Source organism: Balaenoptera acutorostrata, chromosome 12 (assembly GCF_949987535.1).
Source record: "Balaenoptera acutorostrata chromosome 12, mBalAcu1.1, whole genome shotgun sequence".
NCBI classification, from domain to species: Eukaryota; Metazoa; Chordata; class Mammalia; order Artiodactyla; family Balaenopteridae; genus Balaenoptera; species Balaenoptera acutorostrata.
In genome coordinates, this window is record NC_080075.1 from 13,533,242 (window position 1) to 13,560,506 (window position 27,265).

Sequence of the window (27,265 nt, forward strand, 5' to 3'; positions counted from 1 at the left end):
TGTGCAAACAATTTTCCTGGTTTACGAGGGTTTTGCCAAGTGCCTCAGGAAATGTAATGGAAGTACTTTAATTGGGAGGCAAGGCACTGGGTTCTTCCTGCAGCCCAGATCTTCCCCACCTCTGTGGCCTGGAGTGAATCACTTCCTCTCTTAGGGACCCAATTTTCTCCTGTTGGTAATGAATGGAGCTCGACATGGTTTGTCTCTTCCAGTTCAAACAGTCCGCAAATCTACAAAGACCCTCCAAGATCACACTAAGTCTATATACTATTCAGTCTAACATGGTCCCAGACTCAGCTGCAGCCCAGACAGGCCCAGTTAAGGCACCACCTTCAGAAGCAGTTTTCAGGGCTTCAGAAATTACCGAAAGTGATCACCAGAGGGCGCGCCAGAGCAAGAGAGGAGAAAACAGCAAGGACCACGTGACTGCTGAACGATCCTTGTTCATTTCACTCATTCATTTGGGTAAACATGTATTGGACACCAAGTGTATGCCAGACACTTGTTAATCACGGAGAGCGCAGCGGTGAGTGCGATCCCTCATGAGATGCCTGGGTGATGCAAGAAATAATGAGGAATGTGAAGAATATTCTTTTTCATGGAAGTGGAAGATATGATATCCTGGGCAGAGACAAGTGTCAATGATACGTTGTGCGTGGTTATTTTTGCGATCCTGGTTTTTCTCTAGGTTGATGTGTCCCGGTGTATGTGCCTTACATTTGGGTGGACTCCTCCTGGTTTCTGTTATTAATTTCGGCAGCTACCCCTTGTCTAGTACTTATCCAAATTCCCAGCCACGTCAATTACAAGATTGACTAAATATTTACCCTTTCTCCTCACTTCACTTTAAAGGGCCATGAAATTTGGGGTTCAAGGAATAGAGATGAGCCTTTCGAATCTGTAAGGGTCCTAGGTTTCTTTTGAGGACTACTCCAATCCACTTGCAGTATCACAGTCATGCCAACTCAGAGAATAAATTGAAAAGTATTCCATATCTGTGTATCTCCTTGACATAGGAATTATCAGTTTCAAAAAAAAAAAAGCTTATAAAGAAACTGCTTGAAAACTGTCTTGTATTTGGTTCTTTTGGAGGAGGTAGGTCTTTGACAAACTCCTCAATTTCTTCTAAAATTAGTGTCTATCTCTTCTTGCGCAAATTATTCCATTTATTTTGGGAGATAAGGAATTGTGCCCTTCATTTAGATGTTCAAAAAGCAAAAGCCTATCTGGGGGGAGGGGCAATTGGATGAAGGTGGTCAAAAGGTACAAACTTCCACTTATAAGATAAATAAGTACTAGGGATGTAACGTACAACCTGATAAAGATAATTAACACTGCTGTGTGTTACATATGAAAGCTGTTAAGAGAGTAAACCCTAAATTCTCATCGCAAGGAAAAGGATGTGTTTTCTACTTCTTTAATATTGTCTCTGTGTGAGATGATGGATGGTCACTAAACTTATTGTGATCATCATTCCATGACGTATGTAAGTCAGATCATGATACTGTATGCCTTAAACTTACACAGTGCTGTACACCAATTATATCTCAATAAAACTGGAAGAAAATATTAAAAATTTAAAAACAAAAATAAAATTTTAAAAAAGCAATGGCCTATGGGGGCTTTAATCTGGATATGGGTAGAAAATGAGAAGAATAAACATTCTATCAAACCAACCCTGCCTAACCTAGAAACCCTGGACAAGTGGGTTTCTGGAAATTGATGTAAGAGGACGAGTCAAGCATGAGGTGAGGAGGGGCAGAGAGAAGGCAATGGTACAGGAATCATGACAGCAGTCAGGGAGACCAATAATCCCATTGCAATAAGAATCTGAAACAGGAAGGGACCACACGTTTGAGAAGCTTCTGAGAATCCCTGGAAAGGTGCAGCCTTCACCAACATGCCACAGGGAGGCCCGGGCAGTTTTATTTGAATAACAAAAAAGGGTGAATTAACTGATTAATGAATAAACAAAATGTGGTATATCCATGCAGTGGGATATTATTCAGTAATAAAAAAGAAGGAAGCACTGATAACACGCTACAACAGAGATGAACCTTGAAAACATTAGGCTAAGTGAAAGAAGCCAAACACAAAAGACCATATGTTATGATTCTACTTTTATGGACCGTTCAGAATGAGAAAATATAGAGAAACAGGAAGTAGATTAGCAGTTGCCAGCAGCTGGGAAGGATGAGAATACTAAGAGGTGACAGAGAAGGAGAACAGGTCATCACCTCTTTTTCGAGGTGATGAAAATATTCCCAAATTATGATGATGGTTGCATTTGTAGTGTGATATGGTGAATGTACTAAAAAACACTGAGCTGTGTACTTTAAATGGGTGGATTGTATGGCATGTTAATTATATCTCAATAGTGAGGTTACCCCCAAATCACTACCAAAAAAGGAAATGGAAAAAAATAATAGTGAGGATGGCCCCAGAAGGCTGGAAGAATGGGGGAAATCCAGGCAGCACGTGCTTTAATTCTTAAAAGCTTTTTGGTATGCTATAATCTCTTTCTCATTCTCAATGTCTATATGTGTTTTTCTCTTTTTCCTTGGTCACACTGTCTAGAAATTTGTCTATTTTCTTGATCATTTTCAAATAAATATATCTTGGTTTTATTCACCAAAATAGCTTTGTTTTTTATGTGCTTCTGTTTTAATTTTTACTAAATATGTCCTTCTACCTTCTTTTGGTTTATCTTGTTCTGTGGCTAGCTTCTTGAGTTTAATGCTTAGTTTATTATGTTTGATCTCTTGGCTCTTTTTCTTTAATAAATTTATTTATTTTATTTTTGGCTGCATTGGGTTTTCGTTGCTGTGCACGGGCTTTCTCTAGTTGCGGCAAGCTGGGGCTACTCTTCGTTGAGGTGCGCGTGCTTCTCATTGCGGTGGCTTCTCGTTGCAGTGGCTTCTCTTGTTGTGGAGCACAGGCTCTAGGCACGCAGGCTTCAGTAGTTGTGGCACGTGGGCTCAGTAGTTGTGGCTTGCGGGCTCTGGAGCTCAGGCTCAGAAATTGTGGTGCAGGGGTTTAGTGGCTCCGTGGCATGTTAGTTGCTCCGGCATGCTTCCCGGACCAGGGATCAAACCCGTGACCCCTGCATTGGCAGGCAGATTCTTAACCACTGTGCCACCAGGGAAGTCCTCTTGGCTCTTTAATCAGTAAAGACAACACATTTTCATTTGAGACCCACTTTGATTCCATCCCATGAACTTTAATATGCAGTATTAAATACTAAGAGTATTTAATAAATACTTAATACTTAATAAATAAAATACTGCATTTTAATATGCAGTATTCTCACTGTTGTTGATGTTTCAATAATTCGTTGTTCTGTAATTTGATATATTTCCTTTTTAAGATTTTTAGAGTGGTAATTTTTTAATTTCCAAGTCAGTAATTTGTTAGTTGGCTACTTTATGGCTAAGTTCTAGGTTTATTGCATTGTGGTAAAGATAATGTGACCAAAATGATTTCTACTTTGGGACAATGTATAAATGTTTCATTCTCTTTTTGGCCCAGTACACAGCTAAATGTTATAAATATTCCATAGGCATTTGAAAAGATTAGGTTTTCAATGTTATATACCCAAGTATCTACTGATATATGTGTGTGTGTGTATTATATATATACACATATATATTAAAATGAATTGAGACATATATCTCTTTTTCTTTTTCTAATGGGGGTCAGTATGTGGATTAGAAAGAATCTATTTGAAGCTTGTGCTTCTCAACCAGGGAACTTAGAAATATTCTCAGCTACTTTTGGAAATGTCCCTTATTACATAAACACACTTGGGAAAGAGGCAAATAATCTTTAACACGTTGATGCCAGCAAAATTATTTCACACTACTGTCAGTTCTGTTATTCTACACAGGATAGGATGATGGGTCTGGGAAGGAATGAAGAAGGGAGAGAGATTCCAGTTTTCATTGTGTTGGTCCCAACTTCTTTGTATATATAGACAGTCTTCTGGTGTAACTGTCATTTTCTCAAGTTCTTATTGTGTCTCTAATAAAAATTTTTAACGTATTTTGATGCATTTTGACTCAGTATAAAAGTCCATCACTATTAAGTCTCCTTGGTGAATTGTATCTTTTATCTATAGTCAAAATATCCTAATTCACCAGCTTAGGATTCAAAATTCACAGAAGAACAGAGAGCAATGGACATTCCATTTCCTAACTGCATCCTTGCCCTTCCTAAGAGCAAACTAACCTCCCCTTTTGAGGAATTACTTCCTTCTGATTAGGTGGAGTCAGCTGAGGATGTCATGGGACCGACCCTTTCCTTAGCCAAGGGGTAGCCCTGGACCCAAGCTAGGCTAAACAAACCTCCCCGCTTGCTGAATCTTGAGGAAACGGACCCAGAGACTGAAAGCATTTCATTCTATCTAATCACTCGACCTGAGCAGTCTGTTCCTGACATAAGAACATTTGAGTATGAGCGTGAATATAAGTTAGAGACTTGGAGGCACTGCCATGACTTCAAGTGCGTTTTGACCCTCCTCATCTTCCTCACCACCACTGCCACCACCAGCCTCTCTCTCAGCCCCTAATGGTCCCTGAGCCCCAAGGGACACACCCCTCCTTGGGCCCCAAGCCCACCCATTTCCTGTCCTTGGGAAAACTGGCAGTCTCAATACCCACTGCCTTGCTATCGTGCTTTCCAAATGATATTCACAAAAACAGATCAATCTGATATAAATGTATTTCCCACAGTCTGAGCTCTTCGGTCTTATATCATTTATTATATTTGATTTTGTCCCTGGAAGTGCTCTTTCTTCTAATTCTATTTCTCCAATATTACATATTGTCCTTCCTTCAGTTAGCAGTTGCCTGACAATCCTCATCCATTGCATTAGTTGTTCCAATCATTTCATGTATTAGTTTTAAATACATCTCTTTTCAACAACATATGGCCAGATTTGTGTGTTTCATTCACTGTTCTTGGTCTCTCAGTTGTAAAGTTTTTCTCATTTATATTGTCAAGGTACAAATTTTTCCAAAAAAATTAAAGTTCTCATGCATATATATTGTGAGCATGTGTCAAAGATTCATTTAATTTATTGATGACAGAACCAGATGATAAAGCTGGTGAAAGGAGGTCATAGATACACACACACACACACACACACACACACACACACACATACACACACACACCCCTATCAAGGCTAGAATAAGATTGCTAAACAAGATTCAAAACTGGTTAATGTCCTACAGAGCAATAAAACCATAAGCCTTGGAGTGGTCTTCCCAGAAAAAAATCATTTGTCATTTTCATGATATCAGTTTTTTCTAGGCTAATATCTAACTTTTTGGAATCTAGTCTGTAATCAGTAATAAATACAAGTCAAACAAACTTTATTTCTCTAGCAAATCAAAGGACCTTGAAAGGACACATAGTGTTGAAGAAAAATCATGTATGACAGTTATTAAAGAATGGTAAGGCTTGGGAATTCCCTGGCAGTTCGGTGGTTGGGACTCCTCGCTTTCACTGCCAAGTGCCCAGGTTCGACCCCTGGTCAAGGTTCCCACAAGCCACGCAGCACAGCCAAAAAAAAAAAAAAAAAAAGGTAAGGCAGACCCTATTCCGGACCATTACCATCATAAGTGTAGGGACCACCATGCAGCAATGGGGTTATACAGAAGGGGAGAGAGATTGGGCTTCAAATACAAGGACTAGTGGGAATTTATAGCCAAGGAGCAGGGTAGGGGTCAGTGGATAGAAAATTTCTAAGAGGAAACATCAGGGGTAATTCTGATTCTGGCTGAACCAACCTGATGGGAGCCTTGCTGAAGGCAGGCCAGGGTTCTCAGACGTTACCTGGGAGATGATGGGATATAAGGAACTCAATTAGATATCAAGGGGGGATGCAGGATGGGGAATTCTGGTTAAATTGACTTAGCAGGATTCTTGCTAAAACTGGACAATGCAGTGATAAACACAGAAGCCCAAAATTCAGGGCCTGCTTGAGAAGAGAGTTCAGAGGAGCCTGAGTAGAGTTTGGTCAAGGAGAGAATTTTTCTCAGTAGTCATCATTTTGCCTTACCTTCAAGCTTTGGATAACTTAACTTTTATTATAGTTTGTTCTATTTGGACTTGGCCCGCCCATCTTATTTTATATTTCTGTTTATCATATTTTTCTCTTGATTTTTTATTTCCTTGTCCTGAATTTTGCTACTTTGGTTTATTAATTGTTTTCCTTCTTCTGGTGCTTTGGAAGACGTTTATCCCATTGCTGTTGAATGCCTGTCACTTGACCCCTTTTTATTTCCATCACTAGTCACATGGCCTGAAGGGCAAGTGCCAGGCATCCCAGGTGTTACTCTACCTTCCACCAGCCCCCATCCCACTTCCAGCCCCAATGTCTTTTAACTCCAAGGTGCATGTGCTTTTTTGAGGGCTTTGTGGGAAAAACTAGTGTTGGCTGCTTCAAGGATCCCTGCCTATTTTTGTGATGGAATGGAAGATTCTAGATTCTAGTTGCTCCATCATTTCAATCATGTAATTTAAATCTGTGCAGTTTTCCCCCAATTTTCTTTTTCTCCTAACAGGATCCTTTGTGATGCTCCAATCATGGAATACACTTATTCTCATTTTTATATTTTTTCTGTCATTGCAAAGGGAGTTTGAGAGTGGTGGACAGGTCCATCATATTCAATGTAAAAGTCCGCATTATTCCTTGCTTCAATTGTTGGGTTTCTTGATTTTTCTTTTTGTTTCTTTGTTGTTTGTTTTCTTGCCACCCTGCCCTCTTCCCATCCTTCCCTCTTAGGTTCGGAACTCTAGTCTCAGCCAGGATGATCAGGGCACTTTGGGGTGGAGGGTGCGTTAAGGGGAAGGGAGTGATCTGTGCTTCTTTCCCCAGCACCAGACTAATAGCCCTTAAATGTGATGCTGATTAGTATTGGGAGAAGAGCCAGGAACCAGCCTAGTTTAACCCCACTTAGAACCCAAAGGAGCCAATTTAAGAAAGATACAGTTTAAGATGATGAATTAAACTCACACATTCAATCACAATACCCCCTTGTTTAAAAGCAAAATTAAGGGGCTTCTCTGGTGGCGCAGTGGTTAAGAATCCGCCTGCCAATGCAGGGTACACGGGTTTGAGCCCTGGTCCGGGCAGATCCCACATCTCGCAGAGCAAATAAGCCCGCGCGCCACAACTACTGAGCCTGTGCTCTACAGCCCGCGAGCCACAACTACTGAAGCTTGTGTGCCTAGAGGCCGTGCTCTGAAACAAGAGAAGCCACCATAATGAGAAGCCAGCGCATCGCAAAAAAGAGCAGCCCCCGCTCGCCGCGACTAAAGAAAGCCCGTGCGCAGCAACAAAGACCCAACACAGCCAAAAAGTAAGTAAATAAATAAATACTTTTAAAAAAAAAACAAAATTAAAAAAACCTAAAATGCAAAAAAAAATTTTTTTCAGAAATTATTTTAAAGAAATAAACCCACAGGGAATTCCCTGGCGGTCCAGTGGTTAGGACTCTGCACTCTCATTGCCAAGGGTCTGGGTTCAATCCCTGGTCAGGGAACTAAAATCCCGCAAGCTTCACGGTGCAGCCAAAATAATAATAATAATAATAAACAAACCTACAAGGACAAGAAGAACAGGGCAGAGTCAACAGCAGCAAAATATTAGGTTGAGTGGTAACCGCCTTAACTGACCCGTGGAGCTGAACAGAAGAGCTGGTGGAACAAGAAAGCAGAGAGAGATTGGAATCCTTTTGAAATGGGATCTGGATATACATATTGAGGGAATGAGGCAACGTCGCAGAGTGGGCAGGAAAGATGCAGAGCCCAGGTCCTTAGTCAAGATGAGCAAGACTTGGGGGGGGGGGGGCCATGGTCAGAGGGGTGGGAGGGGGCACTCAGTGAGGGTCCCTGAGCCAGCACAAAGCAGAGTAGAGTGTCCATAAAGGACCTGAGGATTTTGACAACAAAGGCAAGAAGTGTGAAGAACCAAACCTGAATTCATGTACTTCACAGCTGTCTGCGGAGCTGGTCCGCGATGGGTTTCTCTGAGTAGGGTGAGAGGAGACGCAGGGCTGGGTGCCAAGCAGACAGACAGCGAGCCAGGGAACTCCAGGGCCGAGCTCAAAGGGCTCATCGCTAGTGGAAACCCGCTGGAAACCACAAGCCTCAATATGTAAATCTCCAAGGGTCCATAAGCCCTGGTACGTTGCTGCTGTTGTCTCTTTCACTCTAGAACGTCAAGAAACACCTGCAGCCTTAATGTCCTCGTGGAAACAAGATGAGTGTCTACATTTTCCAGAGTGGGACCAAAATCTTGGGTCACGTTTACGGCACGCGCGTTTGCACGTGGTTGGGCAAAGGACTTTGCTTCTCTCAGCATGTCTCTCTTCAGAGATGAATGGAAAGAGACACAGCTCCAAAGCAGCAAAGCAGCAGCGAGTTTCCAAGTGACCTCCTCTGTCTCCCTCCTTCCAGGCTAATGAAGCCATCCTTACCCCCTTGGAGACGCAGGGCAGATGTCCATTTGTGGCACTCTAGCCCGAAGACCGGCAATTGATCAGATTCTGAGCACCACTGAATGCGGACTCCAGAATTTCCTCCTACCCTCTTGGAATATCAGCTTAAGTCAAGTACAAATGACAGACACTATGATCCTAAGGAGGGAGGGATCAAACTGAAGTCAAAGAATCACCTGCCGGGGACTCTACTGTGAATGACGAGCTGAAGAAAACCTTTGAACCACAAACTTCAGGATGGATTATCAGACACAAATATTCTGGAGCCAGGTAGGGAAGCCCCCATCCTTCAAACTTTGTGAAGAGCAAAATTGTGTCATTGTGTCTCTAAAACGCTGGGTGATTTACTCTGTGGTACTGGTGGGAGGCAGACCTCTCAAATAGGCTGGTTAATCATCCTACTTCATCCTCTTATTGGCTGCTTTGTGCTCCAATGCAAAGCTCTATCATAATTAGTTTATGGTGAAGATGTCAGTTATTTTCTATTTTTCTAGAGACTATTTTTCTACTCATTTCCAACCTGGGGACAATCTAAGGAGTTTCCTTTTTCTCCCCTCACCCCAGTGTTTTCTGCCAAGTGCATTGCTTCCATTGGGTGACTTCATTCCCAGGGTCTAATCTGCAGACTGGTGCAACTAAGTGCATGAGCTCTGAGTGGAAATCCCAGCTCTGCCACTCACTGCCATGAGCAAGTCACTTAACCTCTCTGCACTCAAGTTTCCTCGTCTACAAAATAAGGGATAGAGTAGTCTCTAGTTCCTAAATTTGGAGGGATTATTAAATGTGGTGACCAATGTACAATGTCTGGCACTTCACAAATGCTCAATAAATTTCAACTATTTAGATTGGTATTGCTTGCATCTCTGCAGAGAAAATCACTTTCTATCCTCTTTAATATCCATGTCGACTGTGTCCTCAGTGTAATTTTTACACTTAATTTCCACTCTCTATCTCCAATTTGCTTTCTCTCTTTCTTCGTCTTCTGGTGAGATCCACTGCCGATTCTGCTATTCAAGGTAACTAGCAAAGCTCTCAGTGACAAAATCAATGAAGGCTACCTTAATCTTCAGAATTACTATTACAATTTCTTTTGTAAAACCTATTTCAGTGGTCTGTATTAGTCCTTGGTCCATTATAATTTATCAGCTCTGATCTATTATTGATTTTCAACTATTTGTGGTAGGGTTGTATTTTTGTTTTTGGGGGTTTTTTTTTTCATTCATTCTGCAAATGTTTGTTGAGCATTTACCAAGTGAAGATGCTGGACTGGGCCTTCCAAATATAAGACAATGAAACATCAACCAGCTTACAATCCAGTAGGGTAGAAAGAATCTGACAGCAGATAAGAGCAACTAGGTGTTCTAGGCCCAGTGACCTCCCTCTGTACTCTACAAAGTTGAGTCACTTGCTAGGAGATAACGCAACAGAAGGTCTCTCTTGAGTTGAGTCTTGAAAGACAATTTGTTGTTCACAAGCTCATGGAGGTGAGCAAAAGTGTCTCCAAGAAGAGGGAGAGTTTTGTAAAAGCTGGAGGTCACAGAAGTACAGTAAGGGCTTGAAGATGCTGGGAGCAATGTATGCTAAGGTGGGAATGGAAGTTTAAGAGGGAAACAGGACTGCAATAAGTAAAGCTGGACTCAGAGCAAAATGAGGTCTTCAGGGCCCTTGATGCGGTTACTATGGAAACACCAAGGCACGCCATGATTCCCTGGCAGCTCCAAAGACAGCATGCACCTGGTTCAGCTCATTGTGGCATGGTGGGTACCCCTCTAGTTCTACCTATTCTGTGACAACAGACAACCAACCAAGTAAAGTCTGCTTTTCTACTCTTTTGATCTTTGCTTTTGTTTCACAGGCCATCTATAGCTTCATTCCAAAATAGATTTCAAAATAAGACATGGGCCTTTGTTTGATACGCATTTAGTCTTTTTTGAAACAACATGGTGGCAAAGGAGAGGTTCAAATAGGAAAACATTCTTTATTAATATTATTAACGAAAGAAGCTAAAAAGGTTCATAATGACATTGAATGAGGTTTATCATTTGCAAAAGCCCCCCCACCCCCACAAGAAGGTATAAAGAAGTGCACTTTTTAAAATGAGCTTATTTATAAAACAGAAATAGAGTCACAGATGTAGAAAACAAACTTATGGTTACCAAAGGAGAAAGGCAGGGGAGAGATAAATTAGGAGTTTGGGATTAACAGATACACACTACTGTACATAAAATGGATAAACAACAAGGTCCTACTCTATAGCCCAGGGAATTACATTCAATATCTTGTAATAATGTATAATGGAAAAGAATGTGAAAAAGAATATATATATAAAAGCATATGTATGTGTGTATATAGCTGAATCACTTTGCTGTACACCTGAATCTAGCACAACATTTTAAATCAACTATATTTCAATTGCTTAAAAGTACAGGGTTTTTTTTTTTAATGTGCTTATCTTTCTTTGTAATTTATATTCAACCTACTTTCCAAAAAATAAACAAACAAATTAATAAATAAATAAGCAGCAGTCCAGATGTGGGAGACTGTTAAAATATGGGACCATCAGGCCATAGATATAAATAAATCATCTTCTAGGATTTTAGAGCTCACCTAAGAATGACAAACGTTCTCTGTCAGGGAAGCCCCAGGGCCTCCACTCCTGCTTGAGAATGGAGTTAAGCTTCAGTAGCTGACCCAGGGCTCTGTTCCCCTTAGGTGAGAAGGGTTTTTGCACAGTGAGACAGTGGATAGCTACCACTGTGGGGGACGTTCAGTGGAGGAACCAAGCTGGAGATCAAACGTGAGTAAAACCTAAACTTTCCTTTCTCGGTTGTCTGTGTCTTATGGTCCCTGTGTCTCTGAAGTGATCCGTATGCTGACTCTTTGAAACCAGACTCTGAGATCCTCCAGGGCAAAGCTACAGTCCGTAATCAAACTGGAGAATTGATTGCACGTTTTCTATGAAGAACAAGAGTCAGGCATTGGGTGAGAATACCTTGTCTGAGTGATAGTTTCAGAAATTTATTGGGGAGCAAAGCATATGTTTTGAACAGAGCTTTGCTCAATGGTCAGGAAGGGACACAGTTTTTGTACAGGAGCAAGGTTAAGAGGAAACTTTGTGTCTATACTTTCGGCTCAGGAACCAAAATAGAGATCAAACGTAAGTATTTTTTTCAACTGATTCTTTGCCGTTTCTGTCTAATTGGTTTGCTTTTTGTTCCCTTTTGTGTGTTTTCATTCATTAGGTGTCAGGGATAAAACAAATTTCATTCCCAGATTAGGTACAGAGGAGGGGAAATTGTTCTACAGGAGGCTAACTGATGACTAATTTTTAAGATTTCCAAACCAAAATAACTGAATTGGGGAAGGGGGCTTGCTGCCCTTTCAGGGTAGGGTTTTGTGCAAGTGGAAGTTAAGGGGAATCACTGTGGTTCACTTTCAGCCCAGGGACCACAGTGGAGATTAAACGTGAGTACATTTTTGCTCAGTTATTTGTGAGGTTTTCATCCTGCTGTATCATTTGTGCAAATTTGTGACATTTTGGTTAAATGAGCCATTCCTGGTGACCCAAAAGTAAAAGGCAGAAAACCAGAAGATAGTCAATTTTTAAGCTGAACAAACAGAAAAGTTGTTGAATTTGTAAGGAGAGTAGAGTTTGTGGAGAGAAAGGGGAAGAAAAATCTGAATTTTTCTGTGAATTAGCCTTTTTCCTGTGATTGGCTTCAGAGGGAGGTTGTTGATCAGGGGAGTGTGTTAGCTCACTCACTGTGGCTTACGTTCTACCAGGGGACCAAGGTGGAAATCAAACGTAAGTGCACTTTTCTACTCCTTTTTCTTATAGAGTTTTGAAATTTGGGAGTTTTCATGCTTGGGATATGAGTTTAGGTCACTTTCGAACAGAATGGGATTCTTCTGAAAATTAGATCAGAAAGGGACTGAAAATCAGGTTGTCTCGGAAGAGCAAAGAGCTAGTTAGTTGACGTGGCATCTAAATGGCCAGATTTTCTCTGTATCCCACAGTCAAATGACTTTAGCAGCAAAAACAGGTTTTTGTTGAGGGGAAAGTAATTAAGTTAACGCTGAGGATCACCTTTGGCCAAGGGACACATCTGGAGATTAAACGTAAGTAATTTTTCTCTACTACCTTCTGAAATGTGTCTGGGTCTAAATGCCAGTGTTGACTTTTAGAGGCTTAAGTATGAGTTTTGTGGAGATGGGTAAATGAGAACATTTCAGATTTATTATCAGTTTCAAAAGTTAAACTCAGCTCCAAACCTGGATTTGTAGACAAAAAGATTAATCTACACCAAATGACTCAAAGGGAAAAAAAATTAGTGTCGATGAAAAAGGAATCCTTGCAGCTCTAAAAGAGCTAAAGCGAATTGATTTTCATTGAAATTTGCCAAATATTGTATTGATTTTTGCTCGTATGTACAACACGGAAAAGTAGAGAAATGTATTTCTTAGTCTGTTTTCTCTCTTCTGTCCGATATATTATTTTATGAGAATAAAAATCAATAGGATGAAAAAAAAAAAAAAAAAAATCAATAGGATGCACTACAAAATCAGTAAGAAGTTAGAAAAGCATATTTATTTGTGTTAAAGTTGCCGCTTAATTGTGAATCAGCAGCGATATCATTTTTAGAGGCTAAAATGAGTGCTAAACTGTCAATATTTAGAAATTCTATAGAGATTCTATACCTTAACAGATTACTCGTTTTTAAAAAACTACATTTCTATATTAGACTAAACTGGAAATGATCTCTTATCATAATGGAGGAAAGACGGTTGTCCCCAAAAGCTCAGTTTTGAAGTAATTTGTTTAAGTGAAGGAAAATAAAATAATTGCGTTTTTTAGATGCCCACGGACATGTAGAAAAATAGGAAATATTTTGAGTATGTTCTTTGTTATTACTTGCTGGTGTTTTTATACTGCAGAGGAGGCCGTGGCACAGCTAGGGTGGTCTGTAGACTTCTTGGTGGTCTTTTTTCGTGATTGAATGACATTGGCGGCCGGGTCCCAGGACTCTGGTGACGGCGCACCTGGCCGCTAAATGCCACCAAAGGCCACGGCAACCCCGCGATCGCCCATTCAGCTGTGCTGTAGCCCTCTTTCCTGACACAGTGATACAAATAATGTCGCTAACGGAAGAGAACAGAAATGTGATGGGCATGAGTTAACATGGGGAAAACAGGGAGAAACCTGATTTTTATTAGCGATTCCAGAAATGAAATTCACATTATTATATCCTCTTAATAAAAATTTCCAGTAGAAGACTATAAAGAACTTAAAGCTATTTTTTCGCAGTGATATGTAATTTTTTAAATATCTTCTCATCAAATGTATTTAAGTCATAAAAGCTCAATCCAAATGAAATATATATATATATATATATATATATATATATATATTTCACACATATATATATATATATATATATATATAAATTCTTTCAGGGCAAAATCGACACCAGCAAAAATATAACTGAAGGCCAGCAATCTGGCCGTTCAGGTTTTGATCAATTAATTTTTACTGAGTTCAAAATAGATATCATTAAGGTATATTCGCTGACAAAAAATAAGATAAATTTGTGACATGTTTTTAATTCTCAGAAATTTAGTGGCTTCAGTAGGATTATATTTCAGGTGTACAAAATATCTAACCATATATAAATGCCATTGATAAAAACTTAATAGAATGTGTTTTCCAATCCCCTCATTCTGTGATTAGAACATTTTTAATCTGGCTATTTTAATTATATACCCTTTAAAATAGTTTAGTTATTTGTTATTGTCATTGTTGTTTACGCCAGGTAATTTCAAAAGCAATACTTGAAAAAGATTATTTTTGGTCTGTGACAACATGACAGGACTATTTTAGGGCCATTTTAAAACTCTTTTCAAACTATTTAAACGATGTAAGTATTTTAAACTGTTCTAAAACTGTATTTAGGGCCTTTTAAACATCTTTTAATAAATTTTAAACTCCATTAGAAAGCTAGTAAGAGGTCTTACAAGAGTTTCCATATCAAATATGCTAATTGTTTAATGCAAGATAGAAAGTTTAAAGCTATCAAAAATTGATCCAAATAGGAGTATCTTCATAGAATATTTCCTCTCCTTTTTTTCTAGAATTCATATTATTTTGCTACTAAGGCTATTTTATAAAATTCTCTGAAAAAAATAGTGACGATGGTTAGAAAAGAAGAAAGTATCAAAACATTAAAAATTCAGTATCTTATATTAAACTGCTTGGTTAACATGGAGGCTTATAGCTTTATAAAGGTTTATAGCTTTATAAAGGTTTATAGCTTTATAAAAATCTCTTCACTTATCTGTGACTTCTCACAGCAAAAGAAGATTCTTGATTTGTTATTTAACTCACGCTCTCCCACCTGAGGGCTTGAAGGCCCACAAAGGGCGTTTCCAGCAGGCCATCTGGCAGCTGTTCATGGTCAGAAGTGAAGCTAGCCAGTTCCTCCTGGGCAGGTGGCCAAAATTACAGTTGACCCTCCTGGTCTGGCTGAACCTTGCCCCATATGGTGACAGCCATCAGGCCAGGACCCATGTCTCCCTCTGAGGCCTTTGCGAGGAGTGGGTGAGTTGCTGGCCTGATCACAGAGGGTGAAGGGGCCGATCCCCCCACTGACCCGGGCCCAGACTGAGTTTGGGGCTCACCCTGCAGGGTGGGTCTGACCCCAACAAGCCCAAAGGAAGCCCAGGAAGTGAAAGGCAGCCTGATATCACTGCACAGAACTAGGAGAGGCGCAGGGGAAATGATCTGTGCAAGTCCTGTTCTCACTTCTAAACTCTGAGGGGTCCAATGAAGTGGTTTTGTTTCTTGGCCTGAAGCACTGGGTTCCCTGCAGGAGGCAGAGAACACAGATGAAGGAGAGAAAGGTAAGGTCAGAAGAGCATGCAGAGAGCTTCGAAAGGCTGCAAAGAGTTCAAACAAAGCAATTTAGAACTTTCTTAAGGGGTAGGGGCTATAGGGAAAATCGCCAAATCATGGCGATGAGAACTATGCTTCCTGGCTTCCCTAGTTGCTCCCTGGATGCCACAGAATAGGCATGCTGCTCTCTGCATGTCTGTCCCTTACAGTTCCAGGCTCACCCACAAACAATGCACCCAAGTGGAGAACTTCCCTGTTACTTAAACACCACTCTCTGTGCTTCCTTCCTCAGGGTCTGATGCCCAGCCATCTGCCTTCCTCTTCCACCCATCCAAACAGCAGTTAGAGACTGGAACTGCCTCTTTCGTGTGCTTTGTGAATGGCTTTTACCCCAAAACTATCAAAGTCAGCTGGAAAGTGGATGGAGTTGTCCAGGACAGCAACATCCAGGAGAGTTTCACTGAGCAGGACAGCAAGGACAGCACCTACAGCCTCAGCAGCACCCTGACGCTGCCCAGTTCCCAGTACCAAAGCCATAGTCTCTACACCTGCGAGGTCAGTCACCAGTCCCTGGCCTCCGCCCTGGTCAAGAGCTTCAATAAGAACGAATGTTAGAGTGAGAGGCCCACAGGCTTGTGCGTCACCTGTGCTGGGTCCCAGCCCCCTCCCTCGCCTCCTCAGGCCTCAGGCCCTTTTCCCTATTGCAATCCTCCAGCCCATCTCCCCACCTCATCCTCGTCCCCCTCTTTGGCTTTAATCATGCAAATGTTGGGGGGAAATTGAATAAATAAAGTGAATCCTTGCACCTGTGATTTCTCTCTCCTTCCTGATTTAAGCCTTTTAAACATTGTTTTTTTTTCTTTTCTTTTTTTTTTAACATGTTTATTGGAGTATAATTGCTTTACAATGGTGTGTTAGTTTCTGCTTTATAACAAAGTGAATCAGTTATACATATACATATGTCCCCATATCTCTTCCCTCTTGCATCTCCCTCCCTCCCACCCTCCCCATCCCACCCCTCTAGGTGGTCACAAAGCACCGAGCTGATCTCCCTGTGCTATGCGGCTGCTTCCCACTAGCTATCTATTTTACATTTGGGAGTGTATATATGTCCATGCCACTCTCTCACTTTGTCCCAGCTTAGCCTTCCCCCTCCCCGTATCCTCAAGTCCATTCTCTAGTAGGTCTGCATCTTTATTCCCGTCTTGCCCCTAGGTTCTTCATGACCTTTTTTTTTTTTTTTTTTTTTTTTAGATTCCATATATATGTGTTAGCATACGGTATTTGTTTTTCTCTTTCTGACTTACTTCACTCTGTATGACAGTCTCTAGGTCCATCCACCTCACGAAGATGTACAGATTGCCAACAGACACATGAAAGAATGCTCAACATCATTAATCATTAGAGAAATGCAAATCAAAACTAAACTGCAATGAGATATCATCTCACACCGGTCAGAATGGCCATCATCAAAAAATCTACACACAATAAATGCTGGAAAGGGTGTGGAGAAAAGGGAACCGTCTTGCACTGTTGGTGGGAATGTAAATTGATACAGCCACTATAGAGAACAGTATGGAGGTTCCTTAAAAAACTAAAAATAGAACTACCATACGACCCAGTAACCCCACTACTGGGCATATACCCTGAGAAAACCATAATTCAAAAAGAGTCACGTACCACAATGTTCATTGCACCTCTATTTACAATAGCCAGGACATGGAAGCAACCTAAGTGTCCATCAACAGACGAATGGATAAAGAACATGTGGCACATATATACAATGGAATATTACTCAGCCATTAAAAGGAACAAAACATTGTTTTTCTAATGACCCAGTTTATCTTCCAAGGCAGGGGTCCCCAGTGGGTTGCATGGCAGGAGGTGAGTGGCAGGCAAGTGAGAGAAGCTTCGTCTGCAGCTCCCCATCACCTGCATTACCACCTGAACCATCACCAACCCCTCCCACCACCTCCCCCTGCCCTGTGAAAAAATTGTCTTCCACCCGGTCCCTGGTTCCAAAAAGGTTGGGGACTGCTGCCAGCAGTTCTAAGGAACTAAATATTGAGTTGCTAAAAACTACACCATCATTTATAAAAATCATCATCCTCCATTCTACCCTACCATACTGTCCTCTATAAGACACTCTTCCATAAAACCCATAAGCCACCTTTCTTCCCAGCCCTCTCCTGGGCCATGGTATGAGAGGCTTGCTTCTTCTTTTTTTTTTTTTTTTTAATTTATTTATTTAATTTATTTTATTTTTGGCTGCATTGGGTCTTCATTGCTGCACACAGGCTTTCTCTAGTTGCGGCAAGCGGGCTTCTCATTGCGGTGGCTTCTCTTGTTGCGGAGCATGGGCTCTAGGTGCACAGTAGTTGTGGTGCGCGGGCTCAGTAGTTGTGGCGCACGGGCTTAGTTGCTCCGTGGCATGTGAGATCTTCCCGGACCAGGGTTCGAACCCGTGTCCCCTGTATTGGCAGGCAGATTCTCAACCACTGCGCCACCAGGGAAACCCCCTTTTTTTTTTTAATTGAAATATAGTTAATTTACAATGTTGTGTTAGTTTCAGGGGTACAGCAAAGTGATTCAGTTGTACATATACATATATCCACTCTATTTTAGATTCTACTCCCATATAGGTCATTACAGAGTATTGAGTACTGTTCCCTGTGCCATACAGTAGGTTCTTATTAGTTATCTACTGCCAAAGACCATGCTGATTGTTTTCCACAACATAATTTAATTCTCACTACGTTACATGGTTAAAAGCGTTCATTACAATGTGAGTCAGGTTCTATAAAGCTGAGAGATATTCATACTCTATAACCCAGCAATCCTACACCTGAATGACTGTGTCCCTGTCCACCAAAAAAACTCATGCAAGAATTTTTCAGAGTAGCTTCATTAATAAAAGCCAAAAACTGGAAACAATCCAAATGTCCACCAACAGGAGAATGGGTCATTAACTTGTAGCATGTTTGCACATTGGAATACTATTCAACAAGAGAACTAATAAACTACAACTGTACCCAACAACAATGATGAATCTCATAAACATGACATAAGCAAAAGAAACCAAGCACAAAAGACATGTCCTAAATATTATCATCTATATAAAGTTCAAAACCACGAAAAATACAACTAGAAATTGAGATAGGGATTACTTTTGGCTGGGGGGTGGGGTGAGGTAGTGCCTAGAAGGAGACAAGAAGGGGCTTATGAAGTTTTGGTAATGCGATGTGTGCCACTTTGTAAAACTTTACCGAGCTGTAAAATTATGATCTGTGCACATCTCTGTATATACATTCTACTTCAAGATAAGTTCACATAAAGAAATATACTCAATTTACAGATAAGAGAGGCTAAGAGGCATAAGTGATAGGTCAAGGCCACACAGCTGGTAAGTGGTGGTCCAGGAATCAAATCCCTTACCTGCCTAATTCTGCTCTCTCTCTCTTTTTTTTTTTTTTTAAATACTTATTTACTTGGCTGCACTGGGTCTTAGTTGCGGCATGCGGGATCTTTAGTTGCGGCACGAGGGATTTTTTAGTTGCAGCATGCGGGATCTAGTTCCCTGACCAGGGATCAAACCCATGCCCCCTGCATCGAGGGTGAGGAGTCTTAATCGTTGGACCACCAGGGAAGTCCCCTAATTCTGCTCTCTTGACACCTATACAATTCAGCCTTCTAGTACTTACAATGCTGCACAGAATAGAGGGTCAAATGCTACCTTCCCAGGGACTCCTCCTCTATCTGGCTAACCAGGAGCATACATACATAGAAATGGAACCTTCAAAAATGGGCAAAGGATGGAATTAACCTGGTCCAGATATTGGGATCCCATGTATAAAAGGATATGTGTTTGGGAAGCGGGGGGCAAGAGGGGCACATATAAAACCAACTTTGACTCTCCTCCCTCACTTCTGTGGGTGCACCCCAGCCCTTCCCCTCTCACTTACTCATCCATCCAAACATTTACTGAGCACCTTTCTTAGCCTATACCCTGAAAGAGGTACAGAACTAACTAAAATGGGGTCCTTTCCCTCAATAAATTTATAATCCAATTTTTCTTCTCTTTTTTCCTTTCCTTTGTCAGTCCTGGAGCAAGTGGGAAAGAACACTCATGGAAAAAAGTGGATAGAAGGACAACACTGACGTTGTACCTCTTGAGAATATTCATTATTATCACGTCTTTGAAATTTTGGAGGTCTGAGTAGAGTTCAGAAAGACTCAGTAATGTCCCTTCAAATGACATAAACTTTCTCATTCATCTCTGGTGGCAAAACTCAACAATCAATGGCACATTTGATCCCAAGCAAGGGTCTTCTCATAAAGCAAAACTCTGAAACCAGACCCACCATGACCCAAAGAAGTGAAGACAGGTGTTATGGGTTGAATTGTGTCCCTCAAAAAGATACGCTCAAATTCCCATTCCCTATAAATGTGACTTCATTTCGGAATAGGGTTCTTGCAGAGGTAAATACTGAAATGCTGGTGCAGATGCAGTGAACTGGATCTTTCATACATTGCTGGTAGAAAAGTAAGATGCCTCAGGCAACACTCTAGAAAATAGTTTGTCAGCTTCTTAAAAAACTAAACAAAATACACCAGCAATTGCATTCCAGGGCATTTATCCCCCCAAAATGAAAAAGTACGTCCACACAAAAACCTGTACCTAGTTTTCATAACAGGTTTGTATGTATAACTAAAAACTGGAAACAACCAACATGGCCCTCAATAGGTGACTCAAAAGGTGACTCAGTAGATCCCTCAACATGCTTCTCAATAGGCTGAACAAATTGTGATACATCCATGTCATGGATGCCATGTAGCAATAAAAAGAAACAAAGTGGGCTTCCCTGGTGGCGCAGTGGTTGAGAATCTGCCTGCCAATGCAGGGGACATGGGTTCGAGCCCTGGTCTGGGAAGATCCCACATGCCGTGGAGCAACTAGGCCCGTGAGCCACAACTACTGAGCCTGCGCGTCTGGAGCTTGTGCTCCGCAACAAGAGAGGCCGCGATAGTGAGAGGCCCGCGCACCGCGATGAAGAGTGGCCCCCGCTTGCCGCAACTAGAGAAAGCCCTCACACAGAAACGAAGACCCAACACAGCCAAAAATAAATAAATAAATAAATAAATAAATAAATAATAAAAAAAATAAAAGAATTCCTTTAAAAAAAAAAAGGAACAAAGTACTGATACATGCAACAACTTGGATGATTCTGAAGTGTACTATACTGAGTGAAAAAAAGCCAGTCTCAACAGGTCACATAGTACATGATTCTTTTTTATTTTTATTTTTTTAATTGGGGTATAGTTGTTTTACAATGTTGTGTTAGTTTCTACTGTACAGCGAAGTGGAGTTCCCTGTGCTATACAGCAGGTTCTTATTAGTTATCTATTTTATACATATTAGTGTATATATGTCAATCCCAGTCTCCCAATTCATCCCACCCCCCATCCCCCACTTTCCCCCCTTGGTGTCCATACATTTGTTCTCTACATCTGTGTCTCTATTTCTGCTTTGCAAACCAGTTCATCTGTAACATTTTTCTAGATTCCACATATATGTGTTAATATACGATATTTGTTTTTCTCTTTCTGACTTACTTGACTCTGTATGACAGTCTCTAGGTCCATCCATGTCTCTACAAATGACCCAATTTCGTTCCTTTCTATGGCTGAGTAATATAGTACATGATTCTTTTTCCATAACGTTCTTTTTTTCTTTCTTTTTTCTTGGCTGTGCCGAAGACCACTGGACTGCCAGGGAAGTCCCCTACATAACATTCTTGAAATGACAAAATTGTAGAGATGGAGAATAGATTACTAGTTGCCAGGGGTGAGGGATGGTGGGGGGGAGAAAAGACTGAATGTGACTATAAAGGGAGATCTTGGTGGTAAGGGAATAATCCTGTTTCTGGATTGCAGTGGTGGTTCCACACATCTAGACATGTGATAAAATGACATAAAACGATACACACACATTGTACCAATGTCACATTGCTGGGTTTGATATTGTGCTGTAATCATGTTAAGAAGTAACCATCAGGGGAAACTGAGTGAAAGGCACACCAGACCTCTCTGTTCTATCTTTGCAACTTCCTGTTAATCTATAAGTTTTTCAAAATAAAAAGTTTTAAGGACTTCCCTGGTGGTCCAGTGGTTAAGGCTCTGCACTTCCACAACAGGGAGTGCAGGTTCGATCCCTGTTCAGGGAACTGAGATCCCGCAGGCTGCTCAGCCAATAAATAAATAAATAAAAGGTTTTTAAAAAAAGTTTTAAAAAATGAGGTCATTGGGATGAATTGGGAGATTGGGATTGGCGTATATACACTACTATGTATAAAACAGATAACTAATGAGAACCTGCTGCCTAGCACAGGGAACTCTACTCAGTGCTCTGTGGTGACCTAAGTGGGAAGGAAATCCAAAAAAGAGGGGCTGTATGTATACGTATAGTTGATTCACTTCGCTGTACAGCAGAAACTAACACCACATTGTAAAGAAACTATGCCCCAATTTTAAAAACTAATAAAATAAAATGCAAAAAAAAGAAAAAGGAGGTCATTTTGGATTAAGGTGGGCCCTAACTCTAATGCCTGGTGTCCTTCTATGGAGAGGAAGATTAGAGATACAGAGACACACAGGGAAAAAGCCATGTGGTGATGAAGGCGGAGATTGGAGTGATGCAGTTGCAAGCTAATTTATGTCAAGGATCATTGGGGAGCCACCAAAGCTAGGAAAGAGACACGGGGTGGCTTCTGCTTCAGAGCTTCAAGGAAGAACCACTTTAATTTCAGGCTTCTGGCCTCCAGAACTGAAAGAGAATAAATTTCTGCTGTTTTAAGCCACCCAGTTGGTGGTCCTTTGTTACAGCAGCCCAAGCAAACTAACATAATGGGGATGACAGAGATGAGAGTTTGGTTCTCAACAAACTTCCACCTGTACTGACAAGTCAGCCTCAGTAAACCATTAATGCTCTTACAGTCTAATAGGACAGTCAAGTGATGCACAAGAAGGTTACACCAGCACCATGAAGCAACAGCACCAGATAGGAGAATGGTTTAGGGAAAAGGGAAATGACCAATAGTCTGTGGACCTGTGGCACCTTCTATGAGAAGATGAAGAGGCCTGGCAGGCACCTGAGATCCCTGGGGTCCGGGGTCTCAAGAAAGAACAAAGAGACTTGTTAGGCTGGGGACACAATGGAAGAGTTAGACCTTGGAATTGTCAGTTCTTGAACGAGGCACAGTGTAAAAAGACAAACAGATAAACATCTATCTCCACTTCCCCTTCCCCTTTCCTCTTTCATTTCTTATTGTCTATCAATCAGCTTTTGCTGCTTCTTCCTCCTCCTCTATCTCCCTTTCCCTCCCCAATTTCTTTCTCTCCCTCTGCCATTTCCTGATCTTTTTTTGTTATTATTTCTTGACTCATCTTCTCTTCTTCCTTCCCTTTCTCCAAAATAATATATTCAAGTGTCAACTTGCTTTAGGACCTGTGGGAATATGTTAGCACCAAATCTAAGATACATGGTTAATTAATTAATTAAGTAAGATACATGGTTAATTCTGGAAAAGTCTTCTTCTTAGAAAAAAGTTAATAGAAAGCTACGGCCCATTTTTGAAGCCACTCTGATATACATACAGACATTAGAGCTGGAAAAGGACTCCAAGGTCCCCAATCTAGCTCTTTGTCTTAAGATCATGCGAAGAGGGCCCAGAGGGGAACTGACGTGCCCAAGAGTACTTGGGATGGTGTGGGTGGCCCATAGGAGTGGTGGGTGGAAGTGGTGGGTTAGTAATTGGACTACCCCAACCTCATGACACTAAATATTTATTATTATTCTAAACCCACTCCCAACTACCAGGAAGTTTTAAGTCTTCTTACTGTGTCTTAGTGTATATACAATCCACATGCTGCTTCCAAGATGTCCAATTATTTTTATTCCCAAATAGTTGATGCCCAGCTCTGTGTCATGGATATGGACCTCTTTTTACCCAGGAATGATGGCTGTTTCATGCATGGTAAGCTTCAAAGTGTGCTGAGATGCTATCTCTGCCCAGGAGAAAGGTACCAACCCTGCTGCCCGTGGGGGCATGTCAGTGCAGGGCCCTCCAAGTTTTCCTTGACAGACCTCCTTTTCTCATTCTTTCATTCTGTAAGTATTGATTGAATGCTTAAAATATGCCCAGCACTGTTTTAGATGATAGAGATACAGCACAGGTAAAATTCTCTGCCCCCGTGAAACTTATAGTCTAGTTGGAGAGATAAATAATAAAAAAGATTAACACATAAAAATGTATTATCTTAATGATATGTATTAAAGAGAAAGAGGGCAGGAATTGTTAAAGTAGATTTATAAATTCAGACAAGTCATCAGGAATGTTGTCACTGAGAAGGTAACATTTAGGTAAAGACCTAAATGAAGTGAGGAAGTGAATCATGATAAGTGGATAAGATCATTCTCGGCAGCAGGAACAGCAATGATTGAAAAGTCCTGAAGTAGATGTGTACCCAGAGTGTTCACTGCACAGAGTTACAGGGGGGAAGGGCAGGTCCTGCAGGCTCTCAGGGGTCACAGGAAGAATTTTTTTACTCCAAGTGAGATGAATGTGGATGGATTTTGAGCAGAAGAATAATTTCACCTGGCTTATACTTAACAGGATGTCCCTGGGTGCTCTGATGAGAACAAACTGTCAGAGGTGGATGAGGGCAGATGTGGCAGTAGGAGCCCTAGTTAGGAGTCTACTAGAATAACCCAAGCAAGAGATGGTGCTGCTTTGAAAGTAGGACTAATAGGACATGCTGACAGTGTGGATGTGGGGAAAGACAGAGGAAACAAGGGTGCATCCAGGGTTTTTTGCCTAAGGAATTAGAAGGATAGAGTTGTTCTAATGAAATAAGAAAGCTTACAGAATGTGCAGGTCTGGGAGAAAAGACAGGAGCTCAATTTTGACCCATCTGGAATTAATTTTGCATATAGTATGAGGCATAGGAGTCAACATACATTTTTTTTCACATAATATCCAGTTGTTCCAGCACCATTTATTTTTAAAGACTTTCCTTTCCTTTGTTGGATTACTTTGGCATATTTGTTGAAAAAAATTGACCCCGTAAAATAGGGTCTATTTCTATGCTTTCTTTCCCATTCCATGGCCTATTTGTCTATCCTGATACCAATAGACATTGCCTTGATTATTGATTATTTAGGAGCTCTATTTTGGACATGTTAAATCTGAGATGGCTATTAGACAACCAAGCAAACATGGCAGGTAGACAGCTGAATATAAGAACCGGGAATTCAGAAGAGAGAGGTCAGTACTAGAGACATAAATGTAGTGTCAGCACCATGCAGATGGTGTTAAAAGCCATCAGATTGCAAAAGAATGTGAGAGGGTACCTAGCTAGTGAGCATGGATAGAGAAATCCAAGCACTGAACTGGGAGCCACTCTAACATTAAGTGATTAGTGAGATGAGGAGGAACCAGAAAAGAAGACTGAAAAGGATTGGTCAGAGAAGAAGGAAAATCAGGAGAGTAGTGTCCTGGAATCCAAGAGAAGAGATGTTCCAAAGAGGGAAAATTGATCAGTTGTCAATTGGAATGAAAATGGACCATTGGATTGAGTGACATAGGGGGTCATTGGTGAATAGATAAGAGCAGTTTCTATAGAATGGCAGGCAAAAGGCTGATCTGAATGGATTCAAAAGAAAATCGGAGGAAAGAAATTGGAGACAGTGGGTATGAACAATTCTTTCAAGGAAAGAGTTGGAAAAGGGAAGGAGAGGAGTGAGGCAGTATCTGGAAAGAGAAGAGAAATGACAGCATTTTTGAATGTGTCGGGGAGCAAAACTTGCCACCCCAAAATGTCTCTTTGGCATGTGGATTATTTTGAGCTGAAAACAATTAAGGCTCAAAAGACTCAGGAAGAAATGTTGACCTTCCCCCTAACTGCCTAAAAAAATTTAGATTGAGGGCCTGTTCCCAGAGTAGAGCTATCACCAGACATGTCTACAAAGAATATGGGCTGCGTGTGGTGGGGAAACTCTCAGAGATCAGAGTGCACTCCATGTCCCATTATCTCTGCCTGGCCCAGCAAATATTTATTCACCCAACATTTACTTTTCCATCACCATGTGAATTGCCTTCCTCCCCTTTCAAACCCCAAGCCGCTACCCCCAACATCCTCTTTCGTCTTTAGCTGAAGATGGTAATTAAGGTGACGGTTTCAGCCATTTTGGCGAGTTGCTCAGTTTTTCTGGGTCTCTCCCACTTAGGCAGGTTATTAAACTGTGTTTTTCTCCTGTTAATCTGTCTCAGGTCAATTTAAATCTCAGACCAGCCAGAAAAATCTAGAAGGGTAGAGGAAAATTTCTTCCTTCCTGACAAATGTTTATGAGAATCATCTAGTAGAGAAAGAAGATCTGGTGCTGTAGGAGAGAGAAGGGAAAACTACTGGAGCATGTCCTTGAGAAGGTGAGGTGGGAAAGGGGGAGCACAGGTGGAGGTGTTGCCCTTATCTAGGAACACAGACAGCTAACCCAGTAACAGAAGAGAAGGGGGTGTCCATGGGCACTGATGACTTATTAACCTTGCCTCATGGATGAGGAAACTGAGACTAAGAATGTTATGTCAAGTGCTTAGTATTACAGAGCTCATGTGAGGTAGAACCATGACTTAAACTACGGTTACCAAGCCCAAACCACCATGTCTTTCTCATAGTTTTGCACGTGGCAGGTTCTCTGTAGGTTTTCAATGTTATTGGTTTGTAATCGCACCAGTTAGGCCTCAATCAACTCCTCTAATACTAACAATAGTGTTGGATTGGATGGTGAATAAGGATCTTCTCTCTCTATGAGTCCTTTTCAAGAAAGTATACAAGTTTTTATTTCATCAGGGGCTCACAGAGCAAATGAGGAGCTGCCTCCAATCTATGACACTGTAACAAAATGTTGACGGTCAAGGTAGGAAACAAAGAATACACAGAGAAGACCTTCTGTAATACTGTCGGTGGCTCAACACATGCTGAGTTGTAACAGGTTTGTACTCTATGATAGAGTAATGGATAGCAATGTCTCAGCACTGACAGAGATCACGTCACTGAATCCTCCAACAACCCATGGGTAGTTTGTATTATAAGGAAACTAAGACTTAGAGTAAACACTGTGTCCAAGTCACACAATCAGTAAATACCAAAATCAGTTTTCAGACTCAGGCAGCCTGATCAAGAGCCCAAACTCTAAAACACAATCCCTTAATAACCACTATTCACACTTGCCATTTTCAGGGGCAAAGAGTCATTGAATCCTAGAGTGAGAGGAGCTTAGAAATCAAATCTCTCATTAACAGATGAGGAGACTAAAAAGCATGGCATAGCCTGGTCACTTAGAGACAGAATTGAGATTCGAAGCCAGTGTTCTTTCTACCTGTTTTGTTTTTACTAAAGGTAACAATGAGCTAATTGCAGACTTCTCGGGGGAGGAATTCACGACCCTCAGCAAAAGTGGAGAGTCAGCCAAGCCTAAGACAACTAGGTATGTTGGTCTAGTTTGGAAAAATAACTCACTAACCAAACGTCCCTCTTAGCACCCCAATGTTTTTCACCATCAAAGCGCTGAGGCCCCAAAACCATGCCCAGACCCCCCCCAAACCCAGACTGGTTCTTACTGAGTTTCATGGTGACTGGTCTGAGAAGACCAAAAAAAGTAATGACATCTTACAAAGGAGAGCCCCAAGGACCAAGATAGCAACTGTCATAGCAACGGTCACACCGCTTTGGTCAAGAAGATCTTTTGGGGAACTGAAAACAGAACCTTGAGCACATCTGCTGGTTTCACTCCCATCCTCCTTCAACAGGCTGG

At 41.1% G+C, this 27,265-nt stretch overlaps 1 protein-coding gene across 1 annotated transcript in view; it reads left to right on the plus strand.

Annotated features, from left to right (window-relative positions):
• LOC102997302 (immunoglobulin kappa light chain-like) overlaps nt 1–16,193 on the plus strand; it is a 97,747-nt gene extending 81,554 nt beyond the window's left edge. Inside the window, exons 4-5 of the mRNA XM_057558766.1 lie at nt 12,589–12,626; nt 15,689–16,193. Of these exons, the coding sequence (XP_057414749.1) occupies nt 12,589–12,626; nt 15,689–16,011 (361 nt within the window). The 3' untranslated portion in view covers nt 16,012–16,193. The remainder of the gene's footprint in view (nt 1–12,588; nt 12,627–15,688) is intronic.
• The last annotated feature ends 11,072 nt before the right edge of the window (nt 16,194–27,265 follow it).